Here is a 25,395-nt window from a genome sequence, read left to right as displayed (position 1 = left end):
AGGTAGACTAACTGAAACACTAAACAAAACAAAGCCGGGATAGTTAGGATTAGTTGGATATTGAAAAATTATTGGAAATGAACAAAGGTGTGAATAAACAAAATGATGGTGATACTAAAAGGGACAAAGGCCCACTTTGCCACAAGCAGTAATGGACAATCATAGGTGGTGATGTAGGCTTGTACTGCTAACTGTAAGGAGGGTTTGAATAGGGCCTGGGAGAGATTGCTAGATTACTCAAACGTGCATGGATGACATCTAAAACCTCTCCACGTTTTTGATGAGGTAACAACATTAGAACATGGGACTGTTTTGCCTTGAAAACAGGTGATTCTATTGGTAAAGAAAATCAGCCATTCTGCACCATCACCCTTCTGACCACAAACAACACTCACATCACTTTCACACTAGGCAATGTGGATGAAGTGTCTTGCCTAAAGACACAACAAAGTTATACAGCTATATATATATATATATATATATATATATTAGTATCAATTAGCATCGAATCAATACTTGTAACAGCTCTAAAATACAGTTCTTTTACTTGAAAGCCATATGTTGGATACTTTAGCCACATCTGTAAATTGACAGAAATTACAAGATACATTTGTACATTTTATTTCATTTTGACAGCTTCCTCACCTCAAAAATAAAATCATTTTAAAGCATAAAAATGAGACAGAACATCAGATTATCTCAACTCATAATTCCACTTCATTAGATAAAATTTCATGAAAAATAAAATGGCTGCTGTGTTAAAAGTCAAAGATTGTAGCAACATCACTGGACCCCAAAAAGTAAAGTTAAAGATGCACTATGTAACTTTTCCTGTGGAGGGTCAGTGCTCTGCTTCTCCATGGTGATGCATTAAATCCATTAGGTCTTCTTCACAGATCTGACCTGTAACTTGGCTTGGTGGAGTCATACTTGTCTCCACGGAGATAGATCATTTATTTGCCAGACTGTGGAACAAGACCCTCCACAAAAGTGACACAGTGTACCTTTAAAGTGCATATGACAGGTTTTCATGTTTTTCTAATTCTGACTTGGTTTGATCAGATTGTTTCTGTGCTTTGTTGTGATGATGTTTACAGTGACGTCAGATTCCATTGGGCACCACAGTTTTCTAACGCAGAAGTCAGTGCACTTGTTCCTTTTATTAAGTTGTTTTAGATGAATTTTGTGATTTAAACTGAGAAAATTATAACATAATGATCCACGAGTGTGAGATTATACAGTTGAAACGAGTTTACATACACTATACAAAGAAGATACATATGCTTTTTTCCTCACTGTCTGACATGAAATCAGACTAAAATTTTCCTGTTTTAGGTCAATTAGGATTACTAAAATTATTTGTATTTATTTATCATCATTTGTTTTTTTCTAAATTGTTTAAAGCCGTAGTAATCTGCCTATATGTAAACCCTTGACTTTGAAGAAAGTAATGACAAATTAAATGTAATAAATTAAAATTAAACTGGCTTCATACAAAATGAAAGTGCAAAGTTACCAGTGTTTTTGTTACAGTATTTTGAGCTTTGACTTAAATGATATTATGTTTAAGATTATTTTTAAGATCGGAGGAACGGGATCAGGTTATCTACAAACCACTCCCGGGTGAACTGGAGGTGATCTCCTTCAGTTTTCAGAAATACTAACTTTCCAGCTTTGTCCATTGCGGCGAGTCCCAAACGATCCTGGAAAACAGCGAGTTTTAAATTATAAACATGACAAATGAGTTTTAAATTAACAAGTTAATTTGTAAAAAACAGAAAGAAATAATAAATGATTGAATGAATCCAGGCTTTGGTTTACTCTTAGTGCTGTTTTTCCAAATGGATTTTACTACTTTCAAAATATAATCCAATCCCTTGTTCATAAAACCCACTTAACATTATTGTCATGGATAATATCTCTACAAGACAAAAAGAAAAAACACATCAACATTTCCTGAGGGTGTAATACTAACTGGAGGCACTGCTCTGTCTGAAGCCCTGTTACTTAAGTTAAACTTTAATCTGAGTTTTGTTTTAACACAATCTGACAATAAAGAATGTATCTGAACTACAACAGGTGAGCTGATTTGTGTTTCTAAACAAGTCCCTCTCAAATAACATTACAGTCACAAGTTAGCTAGCATTAGCCAACAGTTTTTCAGTTCAGTTTTTTGAAAACCAAACTCCTACATAGGACCATGAGCATTCAGATTGACCACAGGCTCCTGAGAATGTGCTCTTTAAATCTATTTTGTATTTTGTCTTAGCCACACTATCATCAGTCTGACCCAGGGAAGTTGTGGCTACAAGAGCAGTTACCGTCACTGACCATCGGAGTGATGGTAACTGCTTTTGTAACGTGTTATAAAAAGTCCTGTAATTATCAATAAAAGAGGCTTATATTCAGGGAAAAGCTTGTTCTTACTAAACTAGACTTAGACATGACCCTTAGTGTTTCTATCCCGACACACCTTTGAGCAAGACACTTAGCCCAGCTCCCCTCCAGTGCATTTGTACACTTATTTACGACATGCAGACATTTTATTTTGAAAGAATAGCATTTCTGTGTCAGACTCGCCTCTTTGTAAAGCACACTCTCCTGTAGCGTCTCGGTCTCTTTGGCCTGACCCGTTTTGAGGAACCCAAACCACTGCAACAACAACACCAGAACAGGGTTAGCTTAAAGGTGTGTTATAGAGTGAATGTGGAGGAAGTTTAATAAATACACAGTGATGGGAAGTAACTGAACACATGTACATACTCCGAATAAACATTGTGTGTATTCTAGTAGTTACTCTTTCATTTGGTGGTATTCAGATTACATTTACTTTTCTAGATTAAAAGGAACCCAGGGGCATAACAACACAAATAAATAAATAAGATAGATATATTTGTAATACTATTACATTATGTTATAGTGAAAACACATGACAAAGTATTTAGAGTATTCAGACACAGTACTCTGATTGGACCATGTGAAAGAATACTTTACTAAATACTGCAGTAAAAATGTATTTTGTATTCTGTGACTAAATACATTTTCAAAATATTCTTCCATCACTGTCAGTATATGTGTATTAGTACAGTATTAGTACAGTATAGTATATGCAGTAGTAGTAGTACCTTAGTGTAGTGCATGCTGTAGTAGTACCTCAGTATAGTATGTGAAGTTGTAGTGCCTCAGTACAGTATATGCAGTATAAGTACCTCAGTATCCACAGGGTCCACTACACTGTCCTGCAGGAACTTCACCATCACAAACTTCTCCAACATCTGCAGGTTTTTCTTGTAAGTCTCATTCACGCCCTGCAAACAAATAAACATATTTATATTATATACATTTATAATTTTTTCTTTACCACATAATTCCAGATATCTTACTTCATATATCTGATATGTTCTGTGTGCATATAAAATGTAAAAAGTAGTAAAAATAAATGGAAAAAAACTGAGGGGGCGTGTCTAAACCTCTGACTGGCCATGTACATTTATACAGTTATGTTTGTTCACTGACTAGTGAAAGGATTAGTTCATTGGCAGATTTTTGAATAGTTTTAACCATAGACTGTATATATAAATGGACATTGATAACGTGCTAGCGGCCGCGTTCCAAACAGGAAGTGATCAACGGGGCATCCTCAGGAAAAGAAGGCACCTGATTCGTCTGTTATTAATGTTCATATCTTGATTTATGGACACAATAGTGAGATAAAAAGTTACAGAGAGAGGGGCCACAGTTTTTCAACGTAAAGTCAATTGGAGCCAAAGTCAGCAGAACCAGAAGCGCACCCATGCTCACTTCCTGGTGGAACACGGTGGCTAGCAGATTAGCTATGTCCATTTATATATACAGTCTATGGATTGCACAGAATAAAACCCAGTACACAGGCTCATGTTCCACACTCACTCTCTCCTGGTTGATATCGGCCAAGAACAGACTGTGTTTCTTGTAGAGGTCATCGTTCAGAGGGTCGTGCCAGTACTCCGCCTGGACCAGACTACATCAGAACAGAACACTTTCAGATTTAGCATTTACAAATATGCACTGATAAACGCTGCAGTCTGTTTTACTGTAATTTACTGTGTCAAAATGCACTATATAACTTTTCTGGTGGAGGGTCCATCACCTTATCTCCATTGAGATTAGGGAGGCACCGATCCAGCTTTTTCATTTCAGATATTGATACTTTGGCTTTAAATATCTGTTGAGATCCGATATGAACCAATACCAGTGTAGGGACAAAAATGGGTCTTATTTAAAACAGTTAACTTATAAGTACAGTGTGGGGACATCACCAAATTGCCTGAATTGTGAAACTCATGTGGGCACGAGGTACCATTGCTTATGGGAATGTATATCCAAACATTTAGAAATAAGGTCTGTGCCAATATTAGTAAAGCCATAGGTCAGCAGATGGCAGGAAACCCAATGATGTGTTTACTTGGACATATTCCTCCCTCACTGGTACAAAATGAGCATATTGTTCAGTCATTCTTAATGATGCATAGAAAGAGTATTATGGTAAAGTGGGTGATGATCCTTCCTCTATTTTCCTTATATCAGACGTCCTGACTATGATCAAACTTGGACATTATATTGATGGAAATTCTCAGCTTTTCATAGACAAATGGAAGAAGCCACCGGAAGCAATCGGACTTAAGTGTCAAATAGACTCAAATTGACAGCCACTTTGGACATGAGTGTGTGTTTTTCAGACCAGTCTGTATTCAGTATTCAGTATTGTTCATTTGTTTGGTTTGTTTGTTTAATGTTGTATATATTAAAAAAAGTTACAAATAAATAATAATAATTTTAAAAAAGTTAACTTATTACAGGCCTGTCAACAGAAATGTCTGAGTCTGGGGGCAGAAACCTCACTTGGGCACCCCTCTGGAGAGAGTCGAATTCTGGATCCAAGTTTACTGCCATACTGCGGAACATTCTAAAGTATTAACATCTCCATGGAGACAAGCAGGTGATGGACCCCGTGCAAGAGCAGGTGCATAGTGTGACTTTAAAACAATGAGAAAGAACACACTGTTTCTGGATCCAGTCGTTGTAGGCTCCAGTGTTCAGAGCCTCGCGGATGTAGTCGCAGATTTTAGATGTTTCTCCTGGACATCTGGGAAAGCCATAGACCCCTGTACAGTACAGAGAGCACAAGGGTTTAAGTTTAGAGGAGATGCATTAAATATAATCTGTGGAACGTTTTATATAATCATGAAATCATCAACAAAATAATCTCCATTATATCTCCACATTGAGCAGAACTTCTCCTGATGATCTCGTTTGTTTTTTGACTTAGAGCAAAGTGAAGAACTGTAACAGCTGTTTAAATATGGAGCCTGTTCATAATATTAAAATTATAATTATTCATATGCAGAATATTTTTTAATTGTTTAACTTTTATCTTGATCCTGGCATAATTGTTATTAAACATTATTTCAGCCATGAGAATCATGACAAATTTCAATGTCATTTCATGTATATTGTTGACTCCCAAACCTGATTGTTATCCAAGGAGCCAATTCGAAGTGAGGCTGTTGAAGGTAACGCCCCACCCCACCTGTACCGCTCGTTTAACAGCGGACGCTTAAGCAGTGCTGTCAATCAGACCTGTTGCTAACACTAGCGGGAGTGACCTCAAAGAAAGAAGCACCTGATTTGTCGGTTATTAATGTTCATATCTTAAAAACACCAGGATCATGTAGAGCAGGTTAATACAAACATTTTAAGACCAAAATGACAAGTCTGACAGCAGCAGTTACAGAAAGAGGGGTGACTGTTTTCTGAAGTGAATCTGAGTCTAAGAGAAGTGGGTCAGGGACACACTCACATTACATTTATCTGTTTATATTTTAATCATCTTAAATTTCAACAATCAGGCAATATGAATCTGAGTGTGGATGTACCGCTCTGATTCTACCTGTTTAGCATCTGTCATACCCAGTAGTGAAGTAACTGCATGTACCCAGAACACGTACTCTGAATACTCATCATGAGTAACTGTAATCTGGTAGTTACTCTTTCAGTCTGCAGCATTCTCCCATCACTGTCTGTTCTTACACGCTTCATACAAACTGAAATGGCAGAAATGGCTCCTGTACTTTCGGGGCAGTTCGTACCTTGGTGTTGTCCTCCCACAGAGATGAGTGTTTTCATTGGAGGATTTGGGCAGCGCTGAGCCACTGCTCTCCTAAAAACACAACAATAATAATGTTCAAACTAAGAATATGATCTGAAGGAGGAGAAGAAGGAGGTGGAGTGAGAGGAGGAGGCATTTCAGTTATAAAATTGTATGCAAATTTGGTTAAATTAAACCTTTTTCAATAAGAGTGTGTATGTTGTGTTCATTATATTCATTTTGTTTTGATTTTAGTATGAAGCAAAATATTTATACATTCATTTTAGTCTTCATTTAATTACTTTTTAATTTAATTTCAGTTTTAATTAGTAAAAAGACTACCTAACATTACAGGCCCTACATTACTCTCTTTTGTTTCATTCACACATGTTTGAGTAACCCTTTTTTATTAGTCTGAATACACATGCAGGTGTCCATAGGGGGCGCCAACAGCATGTGGCGTTTTGTTGTGATGATGTTTAGGGCAATGTCAGCTCTGGGGCACAAATTTTCTAACGTGGAAGTCAGTGGACTTTTTTCTTTTATTAAGTCATTTTAGATGAATATTGTGATTTTAAATGTGCAAATTACAACATAATGATCCACAGGTGTCAGAGATGAGAACTATAGAGACACAAGCACAACCAGGAGGATTTAAACATGTGTGAATGAAACAAAACAATCAAGGCATGTTTGCGATGAGGAAACATTATAACAGAGATTTTAAAAATAGCGTACTATGAGCCCTTTAACACAATATCTATCAATGTCTATACCCAAAAAATGATGACAGTCAGCTTCATACATACAGAAATTGCGCCCCCTGGGAGAAGCCCATGGCATTGTATCCTCCCTGAAGCTTGGGGTCCTGCGCTAGTTTTTCACAGACCATCGCCACCTGCTCATTCACCTCCATGAAGAAGCCATTTTCAGTGTCCTGCCAAGCCAAAAACGTCAAATTAATCTGGCGTGTCCAACTTAAAATGGAAGAAATGAGAAACTAGTTTAAAAATGTCACAGTATTTTTATGGATCAAAGCAAAGGCAAAGGGTTCAGGTTGAGTTTACTATGAATTTTAATTTACAGAGAGGATGTTGGGCAATAATTCCTGACGTAACTTCTGCCACTGGTTCTGCAAGAAATGCCATCGGAATATTTCAATCAAACCTGGAATAGTGAGGAGGTCTACGAAGCATTCAGGAGCTCCTTTGGAAAATTGAAAAATCTAGAGTTACAAATTTAAGCCTGAAATTTGGACTTTTCAGAACAATGTACAGTAAGACGTAGATCTTGTCCCTGTAGTTTAGACCTTCACAAACATGTTCTGGAATGCATAGGATTTCTGTATTACTTTAGGCAAGTTTATTTGTATGGCACAATTGGTACACAAGGTAATTCAAAGTGATTTACAGAATAAGAAAGACATTAAAATCACAAAACAACAAATCAAAACATAAATAATCATCATAAAATGAACATTAAAAGAGAAGAGAGAATCAGAACGCTGATTCCCCATGTTTAGACCTGGTTTAGACCTGGTTTAGACCTGGTTTAGCCCTGCTTTAGTCCTGCTTTAGTCCTGCTTTAGTCCTGCTTTAGTCCTGCTTTAGTCCTGCTTTAGTCCTGCTTTAGTCCTGCTTTAGTCCTGCTTTAGTCCTGACTCCGGGCACCAGCAGGAGGCTGGTCCCTGAAGTCCTCAGAGTGTGAGATGGTTCATATGGCACTAACATGTGGGAGATGTTCTTTGGTGCTGGTCCATGGAGAGACTTGTTCACAAGCAGAGCTGCTATACAGTCTATTCTCTGAGCCACAGGAGCCAGTGCACAGACCTGAGCACAGGACACATGTGTGAAGTACTTCCTGGTTCTAGTCAGGACTCGAGCAGCAGTGTTCTGGATGTACTGCAGCTTTCTTAAGGATCGTTTGGAGAGGCCAGTGAGCAGGATGTTACAGTAGTCTAACCTACTGGAGACAAATGCATGGATAAATCTTTCTGAGCCTGGTTTTTAGATGGTAAAAAGCTTCAGATGTTATTGATTTGATGTGGCTGTTAAAGGTCAAGTCTGAGTCCATTATTACCCCTAGGTTTATAGTTTAAAGTTCATTTTTTCTCAAATATTATAGTTCTCTTACTCGAGTAAAAGTTGTGCTTCCTCTTCACACTGTGAGTCTTAAGTCTTAACTTGAGCTTTATGTCGACAATAAGAAATGATTTGAACATTTGTGTTTCTTGCAGCTCATTCAGATATGATTTAGTTTGGATCATCTGGTTTAGTCCTGGTTTAGACCTGGTTTAGATCTGGTTTAGACCTGGTTTAGACCTGGTTTGGATCTGGTTTAGATCTGGTTTAGACCTGGTTTAGATCTGGTTTAGATCTGGTTTAGATCTGGTTTAGATCTGGTTTAGACCTGATTAAGTCCTGGTTTAGTTATCAGATGTTACATCCTGACATTTACTCTTCAAGTTACTCTTACTCAAGTGGTACTTTTCCCAAATATTTTTTTACTCTTACTTATGTAATTTCCTAGAGCATTACTTTGTACTTGTACTCAAGTAAGAGTAACAGTACTTCAAAATAATATTACTCAAGTACAACTTTTGGCTACTCTACACCTCTGACCAGAAGAGTGAGTTAATTAAATAGTGAATAAGCCTGAATCATTCTTAAGAAGCAGTTTGTTGATTATAAATGAAGTCTTTGTTCAGGTTTTATTAAGGCTATTTCAAGTGTAGTTACTACAGTGTTACCAGCTGTTCTTTTAACTACACCACTGTTGTAAATGATCTGACAAGCTGCACAGTAGTGTTGTCATGATACTAAAACTTCAAACTCAATTTTGATGCTAAGGAATAGACTCGATACTGATCCCAATAGCACGATACTTTGTGTTCTTTTCAAATGTGGCCTTATATCTGTGTAATCCCTCGGTGTCCAGTAGGTTCATAGTGGTCCATGGGTGTATACTAGTCTATGTGTCTTATACTTGTGAAAGATACAGCTCAACATCATTCTAAAGATATTCAGGAAAGGTTCATTTCTCTCAATGGGACTTTTTTAGTATCGATACCTGGGAACAATAAGTATCTAGTTGCGATACTAGTTTTAGCATCATTTATTATCTTTTGCCAACCGTATTTCACATCCTTACTCAAAACTTCACAGAACTTAGACAAATAAGTGAACAAATGTTAAAATAAATAAAATAGTTTTACCTCGATGACGTTCTTCCCGATCATGAGCGACAGGACGTAGATGCCGGGGATCTGCTCCTCGATCATTTTCTTGATGGCGCCCATACTCAGAGGGTTACAACAGCTGTCGCCTGGCAACAGTAAACAAGAACACTTAAAACGCACTTAACAAATATTATGCATGTCCTGCTGAAGTCAAGAAATGCAGGTTTCCTGTAGATACTTTGCAGCTGACATCCTCAACATTCCCTGGGGGTGTGATGCTAACTATTGGCATTGCTCTGTCTAGAGCACAGCTACTCAGGTTAAAACTCAGATTAAAGTCTAACACAATCCTGTGATCAGTCTGAGCGCTCATGGTCCTGTTTAGGAGCTTAACTTTCAACAAAAAAATGAGAGTGGCGAACTGTAAAACTGTTGGCTAATGCTAGCTAGCTTGTGACTGTAATGGTATTTGAGAGGGACTTATTTAACAGCACAAATCAGCTCACCTGTTGTAGTTCAGATAAGTTAGTTATTTATGCTCAGACTCTGTTCAAATAAAGCTCACTAAAGTCTAACAAAGCCTCAGACAGAGCAGTGCCTATAGTTAGCTAGGGATGCACCAATCCGATATTGGTATCAGATATCGCCGCAGATACTGAAAAATTTGCTGGATTTTCCAAATATCGGTTCAGTCTATATCCCGTTTGGACATAAACTAATGCAATGAGACTATTCACAGGTTGTGTTCGGCCCAGAAAGTCTCAGAATGTTTGAACTTTTATTTACAAAGTCGTTTTGTCGTTACTTGTGAAATAAAAACAGCCCCTTAACACATTTGGATCAGTTTTCTCTTGATTATTTTTGTTTTATATAAATAAATGCTGTTTTCAGACTCAGCTCTGGTATCTGTTCAGCAGGTAATAAAAGCGAAAGTATCAGAGTCAGTATCAGAACTGAAAATGCAGGATCGATGCCTCTTTACAGTTAGAAGTATCAATATCATCTAGTTGTATGCTCAAACACAGACATACATATCCTAGTCACTTTGTTTTCAATCTGAGCCACGGGGAGTCCTCTGCTTTCGAAAATACATGTTGGTCAATTTTTTGACACTCTGTGAGTTTGTTTCTCAGTTTAACTAATTCCATCCTGGTTTAGTCCTGGTTTAGATCTGGTTTAGATATGGTTTAGACCTGGTTTAGACCTGGTTTAGACCTGGTTTAGACCTGGATTAGTCCATTGACAGAATATGAAGATTTTTAAGATCTGCTGTTGATGTGGTGCTTGTAAACGTTCATAGTGTCCCTTAAATTTGTGATTTTGATTTTTTTCCCCTCAAACTTCTGAAAATATAGCCAAAGTTATTTGAATATACAAAGATAAAGATGTGTTTTTAATACGATTCGTGGTAACAAATTGGTTATAACCTGTTGCATATACATTAAAAACGTTAATTAATTAGAAATAAATCATTTTTCTTTACATTTTTCTTAACATCTGAAATCTTTTTGAATAATCTTGTAGATGTTAAGCTGTTGTCTGTTGTCTTAATAATAGATAAAAAATGCAGTCCTCACCCATCCCGTGCCAAATGACCAGTGGGGTTGTTTCATTGTTGGGATTTAAAATTGGACTTCCTTCAACAAACAGCAGAGAAATAGCGGACATGAAACACACGAAAAGCGCCGCCATGACTCTGCAATAAGACAAATAGATAAGACAAAATTCAGTCATTCAGTCACGAGAGTCTGCGTTTAATCTTCTGTAAACTGCGAACGTAATCACATCACAAACAAGCGATTATTTAACTATGCTACTTATGCAAAATCATCAAATCGTACATAAAATAACGTAACAACAAGTCAGGAAATGATTCAACGTAAAAAAGTGATATAATCTGATTGCGATGTGTGAAATTAAGATTAAAAATAAAAGAAAACGTTTTTAAAATCCAAAACATTACCGACTACTTCTCTTCCTGCTTGTTTGAAGAGGGGGCGGTCACATGACACTGTTTGAACCCAACAGCCAATCAGAATCAAGACATGAAAAGAGGGCGGAAGTAAAGAAGTTGTCCATGATTATCCATTTGTTTGCTTTTGGGGATTTAATCTGATTTCATCTGATTTATGGATATTTAATGGGAGGTGACAATTTGGGTCGCCTTTATAATGACGTTCATATGAATACGTCGCATTTAAAAGGATACATTTTAAGAAACATGGGCGCAATTCGGCTATTTGTTGCTTAGCTTGTGATGCTAACTTGTTTTGGGGTACATATCTGACATCTTTACGTGCGTGTTTCAACAAGACAGCCTAAAACACTAGGCAATCATTCGTTTTAACGGGACGTAAGCTGAGGAGACAGTGGTTAAAATGTCTATTCAGTACGACGAAACCGGGCTGGCGGGAAGTTTTGGGTCGTTTCCGAAGAGTTTTGACTATGGAGCGGAGGAGCCCGAGGTACAGAGCCCCTCATCCAGTGACAAACCCCGGATCCTGCTGATGGGGTTGCGGCGGAGCGGGAAATCCTCCATCCAGAAGGTGAAAACTGACTCCAACAACCTCATAATACTGTCCTTCAAGACTTTACTTTAGCGAACTTTAATTGCACACGATCACTGTAAATCACGTGTTATTAGACATAATATGGTCCAAAGGAAATTAATAAAAAGCAATAGCCTTCCATTGTTTACATTTTGAGGACTTTTTCCCCATTCAGAGGGTATAATACTTTGTATTAAATTGTTAATCTTTATGGCAACGATCCTAATTTTTCATCTTGAAGGAGATATTTTTGTTATTTGCTACATTTTGAAGTCTGACTAAAAAGGAACGTAGTAGTAGTATACCAATTTCAACAAATCTTTTATTTGGTAATATCATGTAATTTTCAAAAACAAAATAATGGTTGTTTCTATCCCCATGCAATCCTATACTTTTTCTTATTAACATCAAGACTCTAAAACTTTTAAAAACTATTCAGTGCCTAGTTTCAACACTTGTTTTAGTTTTGTGTTTAGTTTTAGTATCCCGAAAATATACTTTTTCTAAATAGTTGATAAAACCAGTTCTGCTCTGACCTCTTCTTTTATTTATTCTTTTATTTATTTTTCAGACTTTACCAGTGTTTCATCACCACATTTGACTGTAGTAATAGTAGTATAAGTAATTCTAGTAGCAGGTGTAAGTTTATATTATGAATCATCTGTGATGTTTCTCCACAGCAGATGATGTCTGCTTTCCTAAAAATGATGGTGTTAGTATTAGTAGTAGTAGTAGTATTGGGAGTTTGGTGTAACATTTCATTGTAGCATGCGTAACTAGTAGGAGCAGTAGCAGTAATAGTAATAGTTGTCTATTTTCCTATCATTAAGGGACATGACATTCACTAGAAGATTTTGTTTAAAATGTGAATCTCTCAATGTTTGATTCACAAGATGTGAATCTCTCGATGTTCTTGATTTGAATTCTAATGAGACTCTTCTGTCTATCTCTCTCCAGGTAGTGTTTCATAAAATGTCACCCAACGAGACTTTATTTCTGGAAAGCACAAATAAAATCTACAAAGATGACGTCTCCAGCACCTCCTTCGTACAGTTCCAGATCTGGGATTTTCCGGGACAGGTGGATTTCTTCGACCCGACGTTCGACAGTGAGATGATTTTCAAAGGAACCGGAGCGCTCATCTTTGTCATTGATGCACAGGTTTGAACCAGTCAGGATGTAATTATTATTATTTTTATTATTATTAATATTACCACACATGACATAAAAGGAAATGTAAACCCAACATAACACGAAAAGAAAAGAAAACGGTAGATGTTTTTGGTCATTTTAATATGTACTACATATACTACATTGCTGTCTCTTTTATTTGTTGTCGTCTCTGTTCTTCTTGTCTTTTCTTTCTATTGATCTGACTTGATTAACGATACATTGTTTTGCTCTTGATTAAGTTGATTAAATGAAATAATTATCAAATTACTGCAACTTACAATGACGAAACACTGAAAATGTCACTGGAAACAAAAGGCGGTTTGTTGTGATGCGCAGCTACCCATAGGGGGCGCTGACAGCATGCGGCGCTTTGTTGTGACGACTTTACTCCAACGTCAGCTCCCACTGGCCACTGCAATTTTCTAACACAGAAGTCAGCTGAGTTGTTTCTTTTGTTAAGTCATTTTAAATTAATATTGTGATTTAAAATGTGTGAATTATAACATAATGATCCACGGATATCAGAGATTATAACTATAGAGACACAAGCACAACAGGGCTGGTTTAAAGCAACACTGTTTAACTTTCTGGAGGCGGCATGTCACCTGCATGTTTCCATGGAAATAGAAAAACAAAACCATACTTTGGAACATTCTACATGCAGATAGATACATTTTATGCCATACTATGGATTATTAAAGTCAAAGGAACAACATTTTTATGGAAACAAGGAGGAGGCCTTCTTGCTTGTAGAGTCAGGGTTGTGGAAATGCAAGCCCACTCAGAGGAAGGACATGTTTTGCAGAGCTATAGCTGGGTTTCAGACGACATCACAACATTTTCTAAGCCAATTTTATTTAATACAGATGGATATTTAGCTTTTGAATATTTTTGAAAATACAGTGTTATCAATGGGGAGAATTTGCCCTCCGCCTGGGAGTATGACATCATCACGTTCTACAGTCTGAAAACCACCAATAAAAAAATGCTTTAGTTTTGATCTATTTTCTGGTTAAAAAGTTACACAGTGGGGCTTTATCTGGCCTTGATGATTGTTAACCCTCTCCCTTCTCCTGTTCCAGGATGATTACGTGGAAGCCTTGAGTCGGTTACATCTCACTGTGTCCCGCGCCTTCAGAGTGAACCCAAACATCAACTTTGAGGTCTTCATTCACAAAGTTGACGGTTTATCAGATGACCACAAGATCGAAACACACAGAGATATTCATCAAAGAGCCAACGACGACCTGGCTGATGCCAATCTGGAAAAAGTACATCTCAGGTCAGAAGGATGGAATTTTGAACTGATGCCCCAATGTGCTAAAGAAATTATTAATAGTAATTTTCTTACCTAATCGTGGAACTTTTTTGTAGAATCCCGATCCAATATTGGTATCTGTATTGGCTGCCGATCTAAGCTAACGCTGCATCTAACGCCCTATGCAGCTTAAACACAGACTGAGGAGGATCTAAAATGGATAAAACATTATAAATGACAGAGATGGTGTCTGTTTTACCTCTGATGTCATGGAGCCTTAAGAGTTAAAACCAAACTTTAGACAGATCGATGGAGGAACAGAGCTGCTTGAGCAAACTTGTTTACATGTGTGGAAGTCTCCGTGTGGCTTCAGGCTTCTGTCGTTTTGCAGGCCTCAAACATGAAGAATATGGAGAAAACACTCCATCAGACACACAAGCTGCCGTGTGTCTGAAGCTGCTGTTTGTGGACCAGTTTAGAACTTTACATTATAACACATTAGGATATCTTTAAGCACAGGCCTTTTCATATCACTATCAGATTGTTATCAGGAATCTGTATTGGATTTAGAGCCAAATAAACTGGATTGTGACATTCCTAGTCTTTTAAGAATTGTAAGAATGTTTTTTTTATTTTACTATAGTCTCATATAAACTGACTTTGAAACATGTCAACTCTAGGCCGCTCACATATTGGCTCAAACCTGTTGTGCTGCCATTTTTCAAAAAGAATCAGTGCTGCAGTGTAAACAGGAAGTCAATGGACCTGCTTCTGTTATAGAGTGTTTCAGGTCAATGTTGCAGTTTTAAATGAACAAATACAAGATCATGATGTACACGACCAGGCAAAAAAGTTTGAACACACCCTCTCATTCAAGGTTTTTTTTTTCTTTATTTTTACTATATTCTCCATTTTATAACCACACAGAAGAAAGACTCACCAAATATAAGAAGTAAGATATATGGAATTATGTTGAAAAGAAAAAAAGGTAAATAACTCCACTAAATATTTTTCAAGGGTGGCTACTTTGAGGATTTGAGTATAAAAAATAAAAAAGTAATAATTCCATATATCTTACTTCATATATTTGATGTTGTTGTAGAAAGTAGTAAAAATTAAAATAAAACATTGAGTAGGGGTGTGGCCGATCTTTGGACTAGTAGTGTACATATGTTTCAATAAATGTGAGATACTTGTCTTGTTATCTGCTCTGGTTGCCACACACATCTGAGGTTTAGGTAACTCATCTCCTTTGTGTTCTCCTCAGTTTCTATCTGACCAGCATCTATGACCACTCCATCTTTGAGGCTTTCAGCAAAGTCGTCCAGAAGCTCATTCCTCAGCTCCCCACACTTGAAAACCTCCTCAACATTTTTATATCAGTGAGTTTGACTGTTCTAATTTTAATGTACACTACCAGTCAGAAGTTTAAACACAGGCTCTCATGCAGGGTTTTATTTTTCTTTATTTTTACTTCGGTCTACATTTTATACACAAACAGAAGACATCAAACATATGAAACAAGATATGTGGAATTATGTAGGAAAGACAACAAGTTAAATAACTCTACTAAGTGTGTTTTTAATGTTTTACATTGAAATCCTCCCCCTATCCACCTTCCAACTTTTCTTCTTCTACAAAGTTACATACATCTTGCTTCATATATTTGATGCATTGTCTGTATAAAGAAGTGGACTAAGTGAGTGTGACGTCACCCACAGCGTTCGGCTCCAGTCAAATGAAGCTCATCGAGGCTGGAGCAGTTATAGGGGCCAATCTGGAGCAGAGTTCCATATTTGGAGTCCTCACCACAAGTATCATAGCAATAAAAGTGACAATCCAGAGCGAGGCTGTGGAAGGTAATGCTCCTTCCCTCTCGCACCGCTGGTTTAGCAGGGAGCGGGCGCTTGGCAACGCTGTCAATCAAACCTGTTGCTAACGCTAGCAGGAGCGACCTAAGGGAAAGAACGTGCCTGATTTGTCTGTTATTAATGTCCATATGTTGATTCACAGACACAATAGCAAAATAAAAAAAAATAGGACCAGTGGGTTAATACAAACACCAAAATGATGAGTCTGACAGCAGCAGTGACAGAGAGAGGGGGCACAGTTTTCTAATGTAAAGAATTGGAGTCAATGGAGGTGGAAACGTGCCCATGAATTGGTTCTACTGTCCATTTATATATACAGTCTATGATTTGATATCTTCTGTATGTATCTAAAATGTAAAAAAGTTGTAAAAATAAAGAAAAAAAACAATGAGAGGGTGTGTTTAAACTTCTAACTGTACTGCATTTCAGTATTGATAAAGTCCAGAATTGTTGCTCTGACCCTCTCGTATCTGTCCTTTGTGTTGCAGCACTCGGGGATAGAGAAGGCGTTCTTGTTCGATGTGGTCAGTAAAATCTACATCGCCACAGACAGCTCTCCTGTGGACATGGCGTCATACGAACTGTGCTGTGACATGATTGATGTGGTCATAGACGTGTCCTGCATCTATGGGTCAGTGTGTGTCTGCTTTTGAACACTTCAGAAAATGGCTGATGTTTACTGGTTGATTTAGACCATAACCTGTATAAAGTGAACTAAGTGAGTGTGACATCACGCACAGCTCTCAGCTCCAGTCAAATGAAGCTCATCGAGGCTAGAGCAGTTGTAGGGGTGAATTTGGAGCCAAGTTCCATATTAGAAATTTTGACTGCAAGTATCATAGCAATCAAAAAGCCAATCGAGAGGGAAGCTGTTGAAGGTAACGCCCATTCCCGCCCGCACCGCTGGTTTGGCAGGGAGCAGGCACTTAGCAACGCTGTCAAGCAAACCTGTTACTAATGCTAGCGGGCATGACCACGGGGAAATAAGGCACCTGATTTGTCTGTTATTAATGTTCATATTTTGATTTACTGGCATAATAGTGAAATAAAAATACCAGGATTCTCTAATGTGGGTTAATATGAACATTTTAAGACCAAAATGATGACACAAATCTGCTGACTTCTGCATTAGAAAACTGCGCTACCCAGTGGGAGCACCACTTGCACCACTACACTAATATGCATATGTAATTTCTTTGCCTTGAGTGTTCTGCAGTACGGCATTAAATGTTTATTTTGCATTTATTCTTGTGTTTTCATTGCTCAAAAATATCTTGAAAAATATTATCTGACTGGTAAGTTGGACAGGTATTGTAACCCTCTCCGTGGAGATACATGGGTTTAATAATGCCATACTGTGGAATATTCCAGAAAAAGTATTAACATTTCCATAACTACTAAGATCAGAAGCTATAGCCCGTTAAAGGGCTCCATAGAGGTGCATGTTTCTACCAGATGCTGAAGCTCTCTTTTATTTCAGGCTGATGCAGGATGGGAGTGGTTGTGCCTATGATAAAGAGTCTTTAGCTACAATTAAACTGAACAACACCACAGTGCTGTACCTGAAGGAGGTCACCAAGTTCCTGGCTCTAGTTTGTATCCTGCGAGAGGAGAGCTTTGAGAGGAAAGGTCAGTAACACTTTTTAAATAAATATATAACTTCTTTGGTTTAGAGCTGCATCTCACCATCTTCACAGAAAATAAATGGTTTGAGAGGGAAGTTAAAGAGGCCATTTTTGTTAAGAAAGACAATCCATTTTTGAACAGGAATTGGGGCCTTAGACATCATCTATCTCCTAATCATAACACCATCCTCAGACCTAAATCTAGTGGTTAGAGTGTTGGTCCCCCAACCCGAAGGTCGGAGGATCGAATCCCGCTTGGACCAAGTTCTGTCGTTGTGTCTGTAGGCAAGACACTTCACCTACATTGTCTAGTATGAAAGTGGTGTGTGTGCGCGAATGATAGGTGGTGGTCGGAGGGGCCGATGGCGCAGATTGGCAGCCTGGCTACAATAGTAGCTTACCATCACCAAGTGTGGAAATTAATTAATTAATAATGACTATAGTGTAGCGCTTTGAGAGGCTTTGACAAGCCTGTAAAGTGCATTACAAGTGTAAGCCATTATTATTATTATTATTAAATCTAAACAAAGAAAACAATAGAGCTAGGCTGTATGCTAATAGCCAGTATGCTAATAGGTGTGAGAGCACCCATTAGAGGCCTGAATGATTATGCCAAGTTTGGCTCAGGCACAGTTCACACATAGTGTTGGTCATTAGAACCTGCCAAACAGAAATTTTAAACAAACAGATTTGTTAGTTTCCGTGTAGTTTGCCTTATATCTATCTGAAGGGAGGGGCTGTGTCCACCAGTAATCTGACCAGAACTGAAGAAGTGTCTTGGATGAGCAGCCAAACACCTTCACTCTATGACTGACTTTTTGTCCAGTTACAGATTTGAATTTTTCATTTACTATGGATCTGACCTGGACAACAGAGGGACACAGACCTGCAATGCATTCATTTATATTGTGCTTTTTGAACACCCAAAAACATTCAGCTCACACTCTGTGATGGCTAAGATTCTACTGTAGCCACAGCTACATTTAGGCCGTGATCTGTTTCTCCTTAACTCTGGATCCTCGTGTGCTATTTTGGAGCCACTGAGCTCCTCGTGTGTGTGGTGTCCGAGCAACTCTCAGCCGTTCTGTTATATCATAACCACAAAACATCACCACAGCAACAGCCAATAAAACACAGTGTCAGGAGCAGATGGAGTGACAGACACAGAGAAGGAAGATGCAAACTCAGGAAACGGCCAAATTGAGACGACTTTCTAACTCGGCTCAAGTTGTAAAGTTAAACTCAAGCATTCTCATTCATATAATCCAGGGGAATGTCTTCTCCACAAATAATGACCCCAGTCCACAAAACAGAGCTATTATCCAGTCTGAAGTGTTCTTTAACAGTAAAAAGGCGAGAGTAGGTCCTCATGTGTCTGTTTACATCCACACATCCACTACTTCCTGTGATAGTGACTCTTCTTCTTGTGATAGTGACTCTTCTTCTTGTGATAGTGACTCTTCTTCTTGTGATAGTGACTCTTCTTCTTGTGATAGTGACTCTTCTTCTTGTGATAGTGACTCTTCTTCTTGTGATAGTGACTCTTCTTCTTGTGATAGTGACTCTTCTTCCTGTGATAGTGACTTTACACAGGAAGTAGAGTCACTGTCACAGGAAGTTTTTTATCGCAGCCTTTTTGTGCATTGAAAGCATTTATTTGAACTACTGCTCCACATTTCACTAATAATAATAAGTGCAGTACTCTCTTCCTCTCTCTTCCTCCTGCTCTCTCCTCTCTCCCTTTCTCCCTCCCTCTCCTCTCTCGTCCATCCTCTTTTCCTTGCTTTTTCCTCCTCTTTCTTCTCTCCCCTCCTTCCTCTCTCCCTCCCTCTCTCTCCTCTTCTCTCTCCCTCTTCTCTCTCTTTCTCACTCTCTTCTCTCCTCTCCCCTCCTCTCCTAATCCTCTCTCTCTCCTTTCTCCTCTCTCTCTCCTTTCTCCTCTCTCCTCTCTCTCTCCTCTCTCCAGCGCTCTGATCTGTGAAACACTTGAGTCTCAGAGTAAGTTGTTTTACTGTAGACAGGAAACAGCTAAGACCAGGTGCCCTCACAGCTTGTGTGTCTCACTGCTCATTTAAAATCTCATCCGATTCTCCTCGTGTCTGTGGTGTGTGGGTTTTTATCACACATTTAATAATAATAATAATAATAAATTTTATTTATATAGCGCTTTTCAGGACACTCAAAGTCGCTTCACAGTGGATACAATAATAAAATATCACAAAAATTTACAACATAAAATCAAGCATTAAAAGCGATTTTGAACAGGTGAGTTTTGAGTTCTTTCTTGAAGGTGGGGAGGTCAGAGCAGTCACGGAGGGGTTTAGGTAGTGAGTTCCAGAGGGTGGGGGCAGCGATGGAGAAGGCTCTGTCCCCCCAGGTTCGGAGCTTGGTCCTACAGGGCAGGGACAGGAGGTTGGAGCTGGAGGAGCGGAGGGAGCGAGATGGAGTGTGGTGGTGGAGCAGGTCTGTGAGGTAAGGAGGGGCCAGGTTGTGGAGAGCTTTGAATGTGATAAGAAGGATTTTGAAGTGGATGCGCTGAGGGACGGGGAGCCAGTGGAGCTTGTGGAGGACAGGAGTGATGTGTTCATGTGAGCGGGTGTGGGTGAGGAGGCGGGCAGCGGAGTTCTGAATGCACTGTAGTCTGTTGAGGGTTCTGGATGGTGTACCGTAGAGGATGCTATTGCAGTAGTAGATTCTGGATGTAATGAATGCGTGGATGAGGGTCTCAGCGGCAGAGAAGGTGAGTGATGGGCGGAGACGGGCTATGTTTTTGAGGTGAAAGAATGCAGTCCGGGTTATGTGCTTGACGTGGGGTTCAAATGAAAGAGTGGGGTCGAGGAGCACACCGAGGTTACGGATGAGTGAGGATGGAGAGAGTGGTGTTGTCAAAGTGGAGGGTGAAGTGTTGTGAGGATTTGGCGATGTTGTGTGGACCGATGATGATGAAGTCTGTTTTGTCGCTGTTAAGTTTGAGGAAGTTGTGATTCATCCAGTTTTTGATGTCTGTTAGGCAGTGGGTGAGAGTGGAGTGGATTGTGGGGTTGATGTTGTGGAGATGTAAAGTTGGATGTCGTCAGCGTAGCAGTGAAAACGGAGACCGTGACGACGAATGATGTTGCCGAGGGGGAGGATGTAGAGAATGAAGAGGAGAGGACCAAGCACCGAACCCTGGGGGACTCCCTGCTGGAGGGGGGCTATGGAAGAGGAGCAATGGTTGAAGTGAATGAACTGTTGCCGGTTTGTGAGGTAGGACTGGAGCCAGAGGAGAGCAGAGCCGGTGATGCTGAGTGAGTTTTTGAGGCGGGACAGGAGGATGGAGTGGCTGATTGTGTCGAAGGCTGCAGTGAGGTCCAAGAGGATGAGGATGGAGAGGTGGCCAGAGTCGGAGGAGAGGAGGAGATCATTTGTAACTTTGAGCAGAGCTGTTTCGGTGCTGTGTTTGGGACGGAAGCCGGACTGAAAGGGTTCATAGAGACTGTTTGAGGTGAGGTGGGTTTGAAGTTGGGTGGCGACGACACGTTCCAGGATTTTAGACAAAAAGGGAAGGTTGGATATGGGACGAAAATTAAAAGTCATTTAAACCTGAAAAATCCTGTGAGATTATCTGACTTTTATTTCGTGTTTCAGGTTTGATCGACTATAATTTCCACTGTTTCCGGAAAGCCATTCATGAGATTTTCGAAGTGGGCGGAGTCTCGTCTCTTCTCAGTGAGAAACGAAACAGCAGCCTAAAGTTTGCCGCACTCAACGGAAGCATTCTTTAACATGGACTCATGAAATCTCTTAGATATAACAAAAGTTTGACCTTTAGTGCCATGGGACGACACAGAGGAACGATCGGACATTTGGGGAGAGCAACAGTATCATTTTTTTACCTGACTTAGATTGTATCTGAGCTCATGGAATATTTAGACAGGATAGTACAGCGGGAAAAGGATGAAGAGTGAAGAGGCATAACCATAGACTGTGTACAGAAGTGGACTAAGTGAGTGTGACATCGCCCACAGCGTTTGGCTGCAGTCGATTTTAGCAATTTGGAACTGAGTTCCATATTTGGAATTCAAACTGTGAGTATCATAGCAACACAAGGTAATGCCCCTTCCCGCCCGCACCGTTTAATCAATCCTGTTGCCAACACTAGTAAGAGCAACCACGGGGAAAGAAGGCGCCCGATATTAATGTTCATATCTTGATTCACGGACACAGTAGTGTAAGTGAGAGGACACAGTTTTCAATGTAAAGTGAGTTGGAGACAAAGTTGATGGAGCCGGAATCACACCCATGATCACTTCCTGTTTAGAACACGGCGGCTACCAGGTTAGCTATGTCCATTTATATAAACAGTCTATGGGTATAATGTAGGAAATGTTTTTGTTTAAAGATAATAGTTAATTAATAATCATAGAAAGCCTGATTTTTATTTTAATGATGTAAAATCTGTGTGTCCTCTTGTGCCTCTTGTGCCATAAGAGGACACATAGAACAACTTTGACATTTGGGAAAAGTTACGGTTTGGGGAATCAATATTTTGTTATTTTGTTTTGTTGTTTAAATCTCAGAAATCCAGATTTTTATTTACATGTATGTGTGGTTGAAGCTTCCTGCTTGAGGACACAACAAAAGTAGCCTTTTTTTTTTTCTTTTTTTGCAGTGTTCAAACTGGTTACCCTCTGGTTGGTGGTTGAAACTTTCACACACTGTGCCACCGCCACCTCCCCTCACTTCGTTACAAAAATCATTTAAAATGTTTACAGACTTTTGAAGCACAACTAGTCGATGCAACACCAATATGTTGTGACTCTTTTTAATTTTAACATTTTGATTTAATAATTTTGTTAAAAATGGGGTATTAAGCAAAATCTATTTGTTTTTTTAGCTTGCTCCTATGACACAGGTCCCTCATCAAAAACATGCCTGAAGAGGTTTTAGATGTCATCCATTCATGTTTTAGTAATTTAGCAATCTCTCACTAGCCCTATTCAAACCCTCCTTACAGATAGCAGTACAAGCCTGTACAAGGCTCCGCCCACAAGTCTACGTCACCCATGCTCCCACACGACAATTCTCCATAAATATACAAAAATATGATACAAAACTGTACACAGCAACTTGACAAACCTGATGTGATGTGAAGTACCTCCATTAGTGGGATGCAGCTCATTGTGAAGTGGTGGTGCTCTGAAGGGGGAGTGCAGAGAGCAAAGGGAGGGGGGACTCAGAGTGTCAAAAATGAAAGTTAATACCTTATTTTGGACCTCATTTTCACAGACATCTTATGTTGGACTATTTATAGCATTTTAATTCAGCATTTTCAAAACAATAAAAGGTAACATGGTGATCTAAATATGTTATGTGTTGCAGTTAATACTCCATAGTCAAATACCCCCTCTTTAACAATTTGTTTACGTTTGGACCCAAATCAAAATGTCTACCTCCGTTTTGTTACTTCTTGCTTCTATTGCACTATTTTCATTATAAAACATGTTACACTAAGTTTGACCAGTTTTTTTTCCTAATTAAAATACATAAAAGTGCACTGAGTAACTTTTCTGGTGGAGTGTACACCACCCACCTCCATGGAGATGTTATTGCATTGCCTGGAATGTTCCACAGCATGGCATTAAACTGATGTATGTCTATGGAGACGAGCAGGTTGCTGTTCAGACTCACATTATAACTGCATGTTTTTAAGGTATTTTTAGCAATAAAAATACTTGTAATTGGGAAAGAAGCAAGATATGTGTAATGCCATACTGCGGTACATTCCAGGTGAAGCATAACACCTCCACGGAGACCAGATTGTGCACCTTTAAACGTTACTATAGTGATTCTATGCCTAGGGTAAGTAACGCAAATATGACCTTTGACCTTTTATTTACCTATGACATTGCAAAGTATTTTCATAATGGTACTATTAAATATATTAAATGTATGAAATTAATGTCAGCTCAGAACAACACGCTTATTGATTCTCTTGTATTGTTTCACTGTGTTTAACTTAGGTCAAATGTGATATTACTTTTTCTATTGATTTGAATAAAATGTATTTATCAGTATTTAATAAAAATATTTTCAATTCTCTTGAATCACTGCTTTTGTTGTAGTGTGTGATTTGAACTCCAGGTGGCAGCATGTTCTCATGTGCTGAATACAATAACAATTTTAGCTTCTATTACTTCTTTTACTACGACTACCAGTACTGTTACTGCGAATACTACTGCCACTGGTATTACAAGGCTGTTACTACTCAAGTCCCAATACATTTCTATGAATATTTTTTTATAGATCAAACATTTGAAGATAAAACTTGTCTCGTGGGCATTTTATTGCTCGCCCTGGAATGTTCCACCCTAAGGCATTAAATTGGTATATCTCCGCAGAGAAAAACTGGTCCAGGCCGCGTTACAGGTCAGGTCTGTGGAGCAGATCACAGTGAGAATGAAAGCATGTTTTTCAAGATGAGCAACATAAATATGTAATGTGGATGGGTTAATGCCATAGTGTAGAACATTGCAGACCTCCATGGTGCCATCTTATTGACATAACCTCCACGAGAAAAGTTACATAATGCCCCTTTAAGAGACGCTTCACGTTAAGTGTCGTTTGCACATTTGATCCAGAAGGTATTTAGTGTTACATATATGGTCCAATCAGTACTGTGTTCTGTCACATGGTCCAGTCAGAGTACTGTGTTACTATAGTGAAAACACGTCATATTATTACAAATGTGTTTATGTATTTTTGTTGTCCTGATTGTTCTGCATCATTTATGTTTAGAGACAAAATCTCCCCTGCTTCATGAGAGCTGAGTTTTCTTTACTGTTTCTGATTCTATGCAGTTAAACCAAAACAGATGAACTACCACCATGCATTTTTATTTAGTAACTGTACCAAAATACAGGTAGTCAACAGGAGTACTCAGAGTACATACTCTCAGTATGTATCTAGAAACTTCCCCACAGTGAAACTGAATGGTTTTCAAACGTGATAAACTAGAGTGAAACAAAGGAACACAGACTCCAAGGATCTATGTTTAAATGAAACCAACGAAAAACACATGACTCAAACCATGGAGGAGCTGTTCTGAGGAGGTGTTCTGAGGAGCTGTCAAACGCTGGAACCTGGAAAAACTCACTTGTTTGTTGAACTTTGATACAGGAACTTCTAATACAAGATCTCACGATTGCCTCCGTCTAAAAACTGGCTGCACTGAACTGAAATGGAAGAAAAGATTTTGGTTATTTTGCTTCTCAAAAAATTGAACATTTGAAGGACATGTAAAACTGGATAGAGCCACTGCAGCACTTTAATAATGTGGAGATAAACACTTATAATCACGCCTACTCCTGTTTTAATGTTTAAATGTTTATAATCACACCTGCTCCTATTTTTTTTTATTTGAAATGGACCTGTACAGTTGTTTGGTTTGTTTGTTCTGTGTTTGAACAGGACACGGGCTGGTCTCTCGTCCGGTTCCCCCTGGACAAAGACCAGATTTGAAAAATGATCAAATGCTGAAGTTGAAGTGAAGTTTTATTTGTTTGTGGATGTGTCTAAATGTGTTCAAATGTAGTGGTTCTCTGACAAAAATGAATCTAAATGTAAAAATGGGTC

General features: G+C 38.7%; 2 protein-coding genes across 2 annotated transcripts; one reads left to right on the top strand and one right to left on the bottom strand.

Moving 5' to 3' along the window:
* Nucleotides 1-530: 530 nt before the first annotated feature.
* Nucleotides 531-11,304, bottom strand: ppt1 (palmitoyl-protein thioesterase 1 (ceroid-lipofuscinosis, neuronal 1, infantile)). The gene is made up of 10 exons (XM_033975122.2): nucleotides 11,269-11,304; nucleotides 10,883-11,001; nucleotides 9,342-9,451; nucleotides 6,937-7,064; nucleotides 6,129-6,199; nucleotides 5,042-5,144; nucleotides 3,910-4,000; nucleotides 3,210-3,308; nucleotides 2,581-2,652; nucleotides 531-1,703 (listed from the first exon to the last, which is right to left on the bottom strand). The coding sequence occupies exons 2-10, from the start codon at nucleotides 10,995-10,997 to the stop codon at nucleotides 1,578-1,580; spliced, it is 915 nt and encodes a 304-aa protein (XP_033831013.1). The 5' UTR covers nucleotides 10,998-11,001; nucleotides 11,269-11,304; the 3' UTR covers nucleotides 531-1,577.
* Nucleotides 11,299-23,865, top strand: LOC117378520 (ras-related GTP-binding protein C-like). The gene is made up of 7 exons (XM_033975133.2): nucleotides 11,299-11,851; nucleotides 12,812-13,015; nucleotides 14,110-14,309; nucleotides 15,553-15,667; nucleotides 16,645-16,787; nucleotides 17,637-17,785; nucleotides 21,409-23,865. The coding sequence occupies exons 1-7, from the start codon at nucleotides 11,684-11,686 to the stop codon at nucleotides 21,543-21,545; spliced, it is 1,116 nt and encodes a 371-aa protein (XP_033831024.1). The 5' UTR covers nucleotides 11,299-11,683; the 3' UTR covers nucleotides 21,546-23,865.
* Nucleotides 23,866-25,395: the final 1,530 nt, after the last annotated feature.

This window comes from Periophthalmus magnuspinnatus, chromosome 11, assembly GCF_009829125.3.
Source record: "Periophthalmus magnuspinnatus isolate fPerMag1 chromosome 11, fPerMag1.2.pri, whole genome shotgun sequence".
In the NCBI taxonomy this organism is placed as follows: Eukaryota; Metazoa; Chordata; class Actinopteri; order Gobiiformes; family Gobiidae; genus Periophthalmus; species Periophthalmus magnuspinnatus.
The sequence above is the reverse complement of the archived record's forward strand: the minus strand, read 5'-3'. Positions and strand labels throughout refer to the sequence as shown.

Coding starts and splice junctions, on each gene's coding strand:
- LOC117378520 (XM_033975133.2), top strand. CDS start 11,684: ATGTCTATTCAGTACGACGAAACCGGGCTGGCGGGAAGTTTTGGGTCG. Junction 13,016..14,109: donor TCTTTGTCATTGATGCACAG/GTTTGAACCAGT, acceptor CTCCTGTTCCAG/GATGATTACGTGGAAGCCTT. Junction 17,786..21,408: donor GGAGAGCTTTGAGAGGAAAG/GTCAGTAACACT, acceptor TTCGTGTTTCAG/GTTTGATCGACTATAATTTC.
- ppt1 (XM_033975122.2), bottom strand. CDS start 10,997: ATGGCGGCGCTTTTCGTGTGTTTCATGTCCGCTATTTCTCTGCTGTTT. Junction 9,452..10,882: donor GGTCATTTGGCACGGGATGG/GTGAGGACTGCA, acceptor TACTGTTGCCAG/GCGACAGCTGTTGTAACCCT. Junction 7,065..9,341: donor TCGGGAAGAACGTCATCGAG/GTAAAACTATTT, acceptor TTGGCTTGGCAG/GACACTGAAAATGGCTTCTT.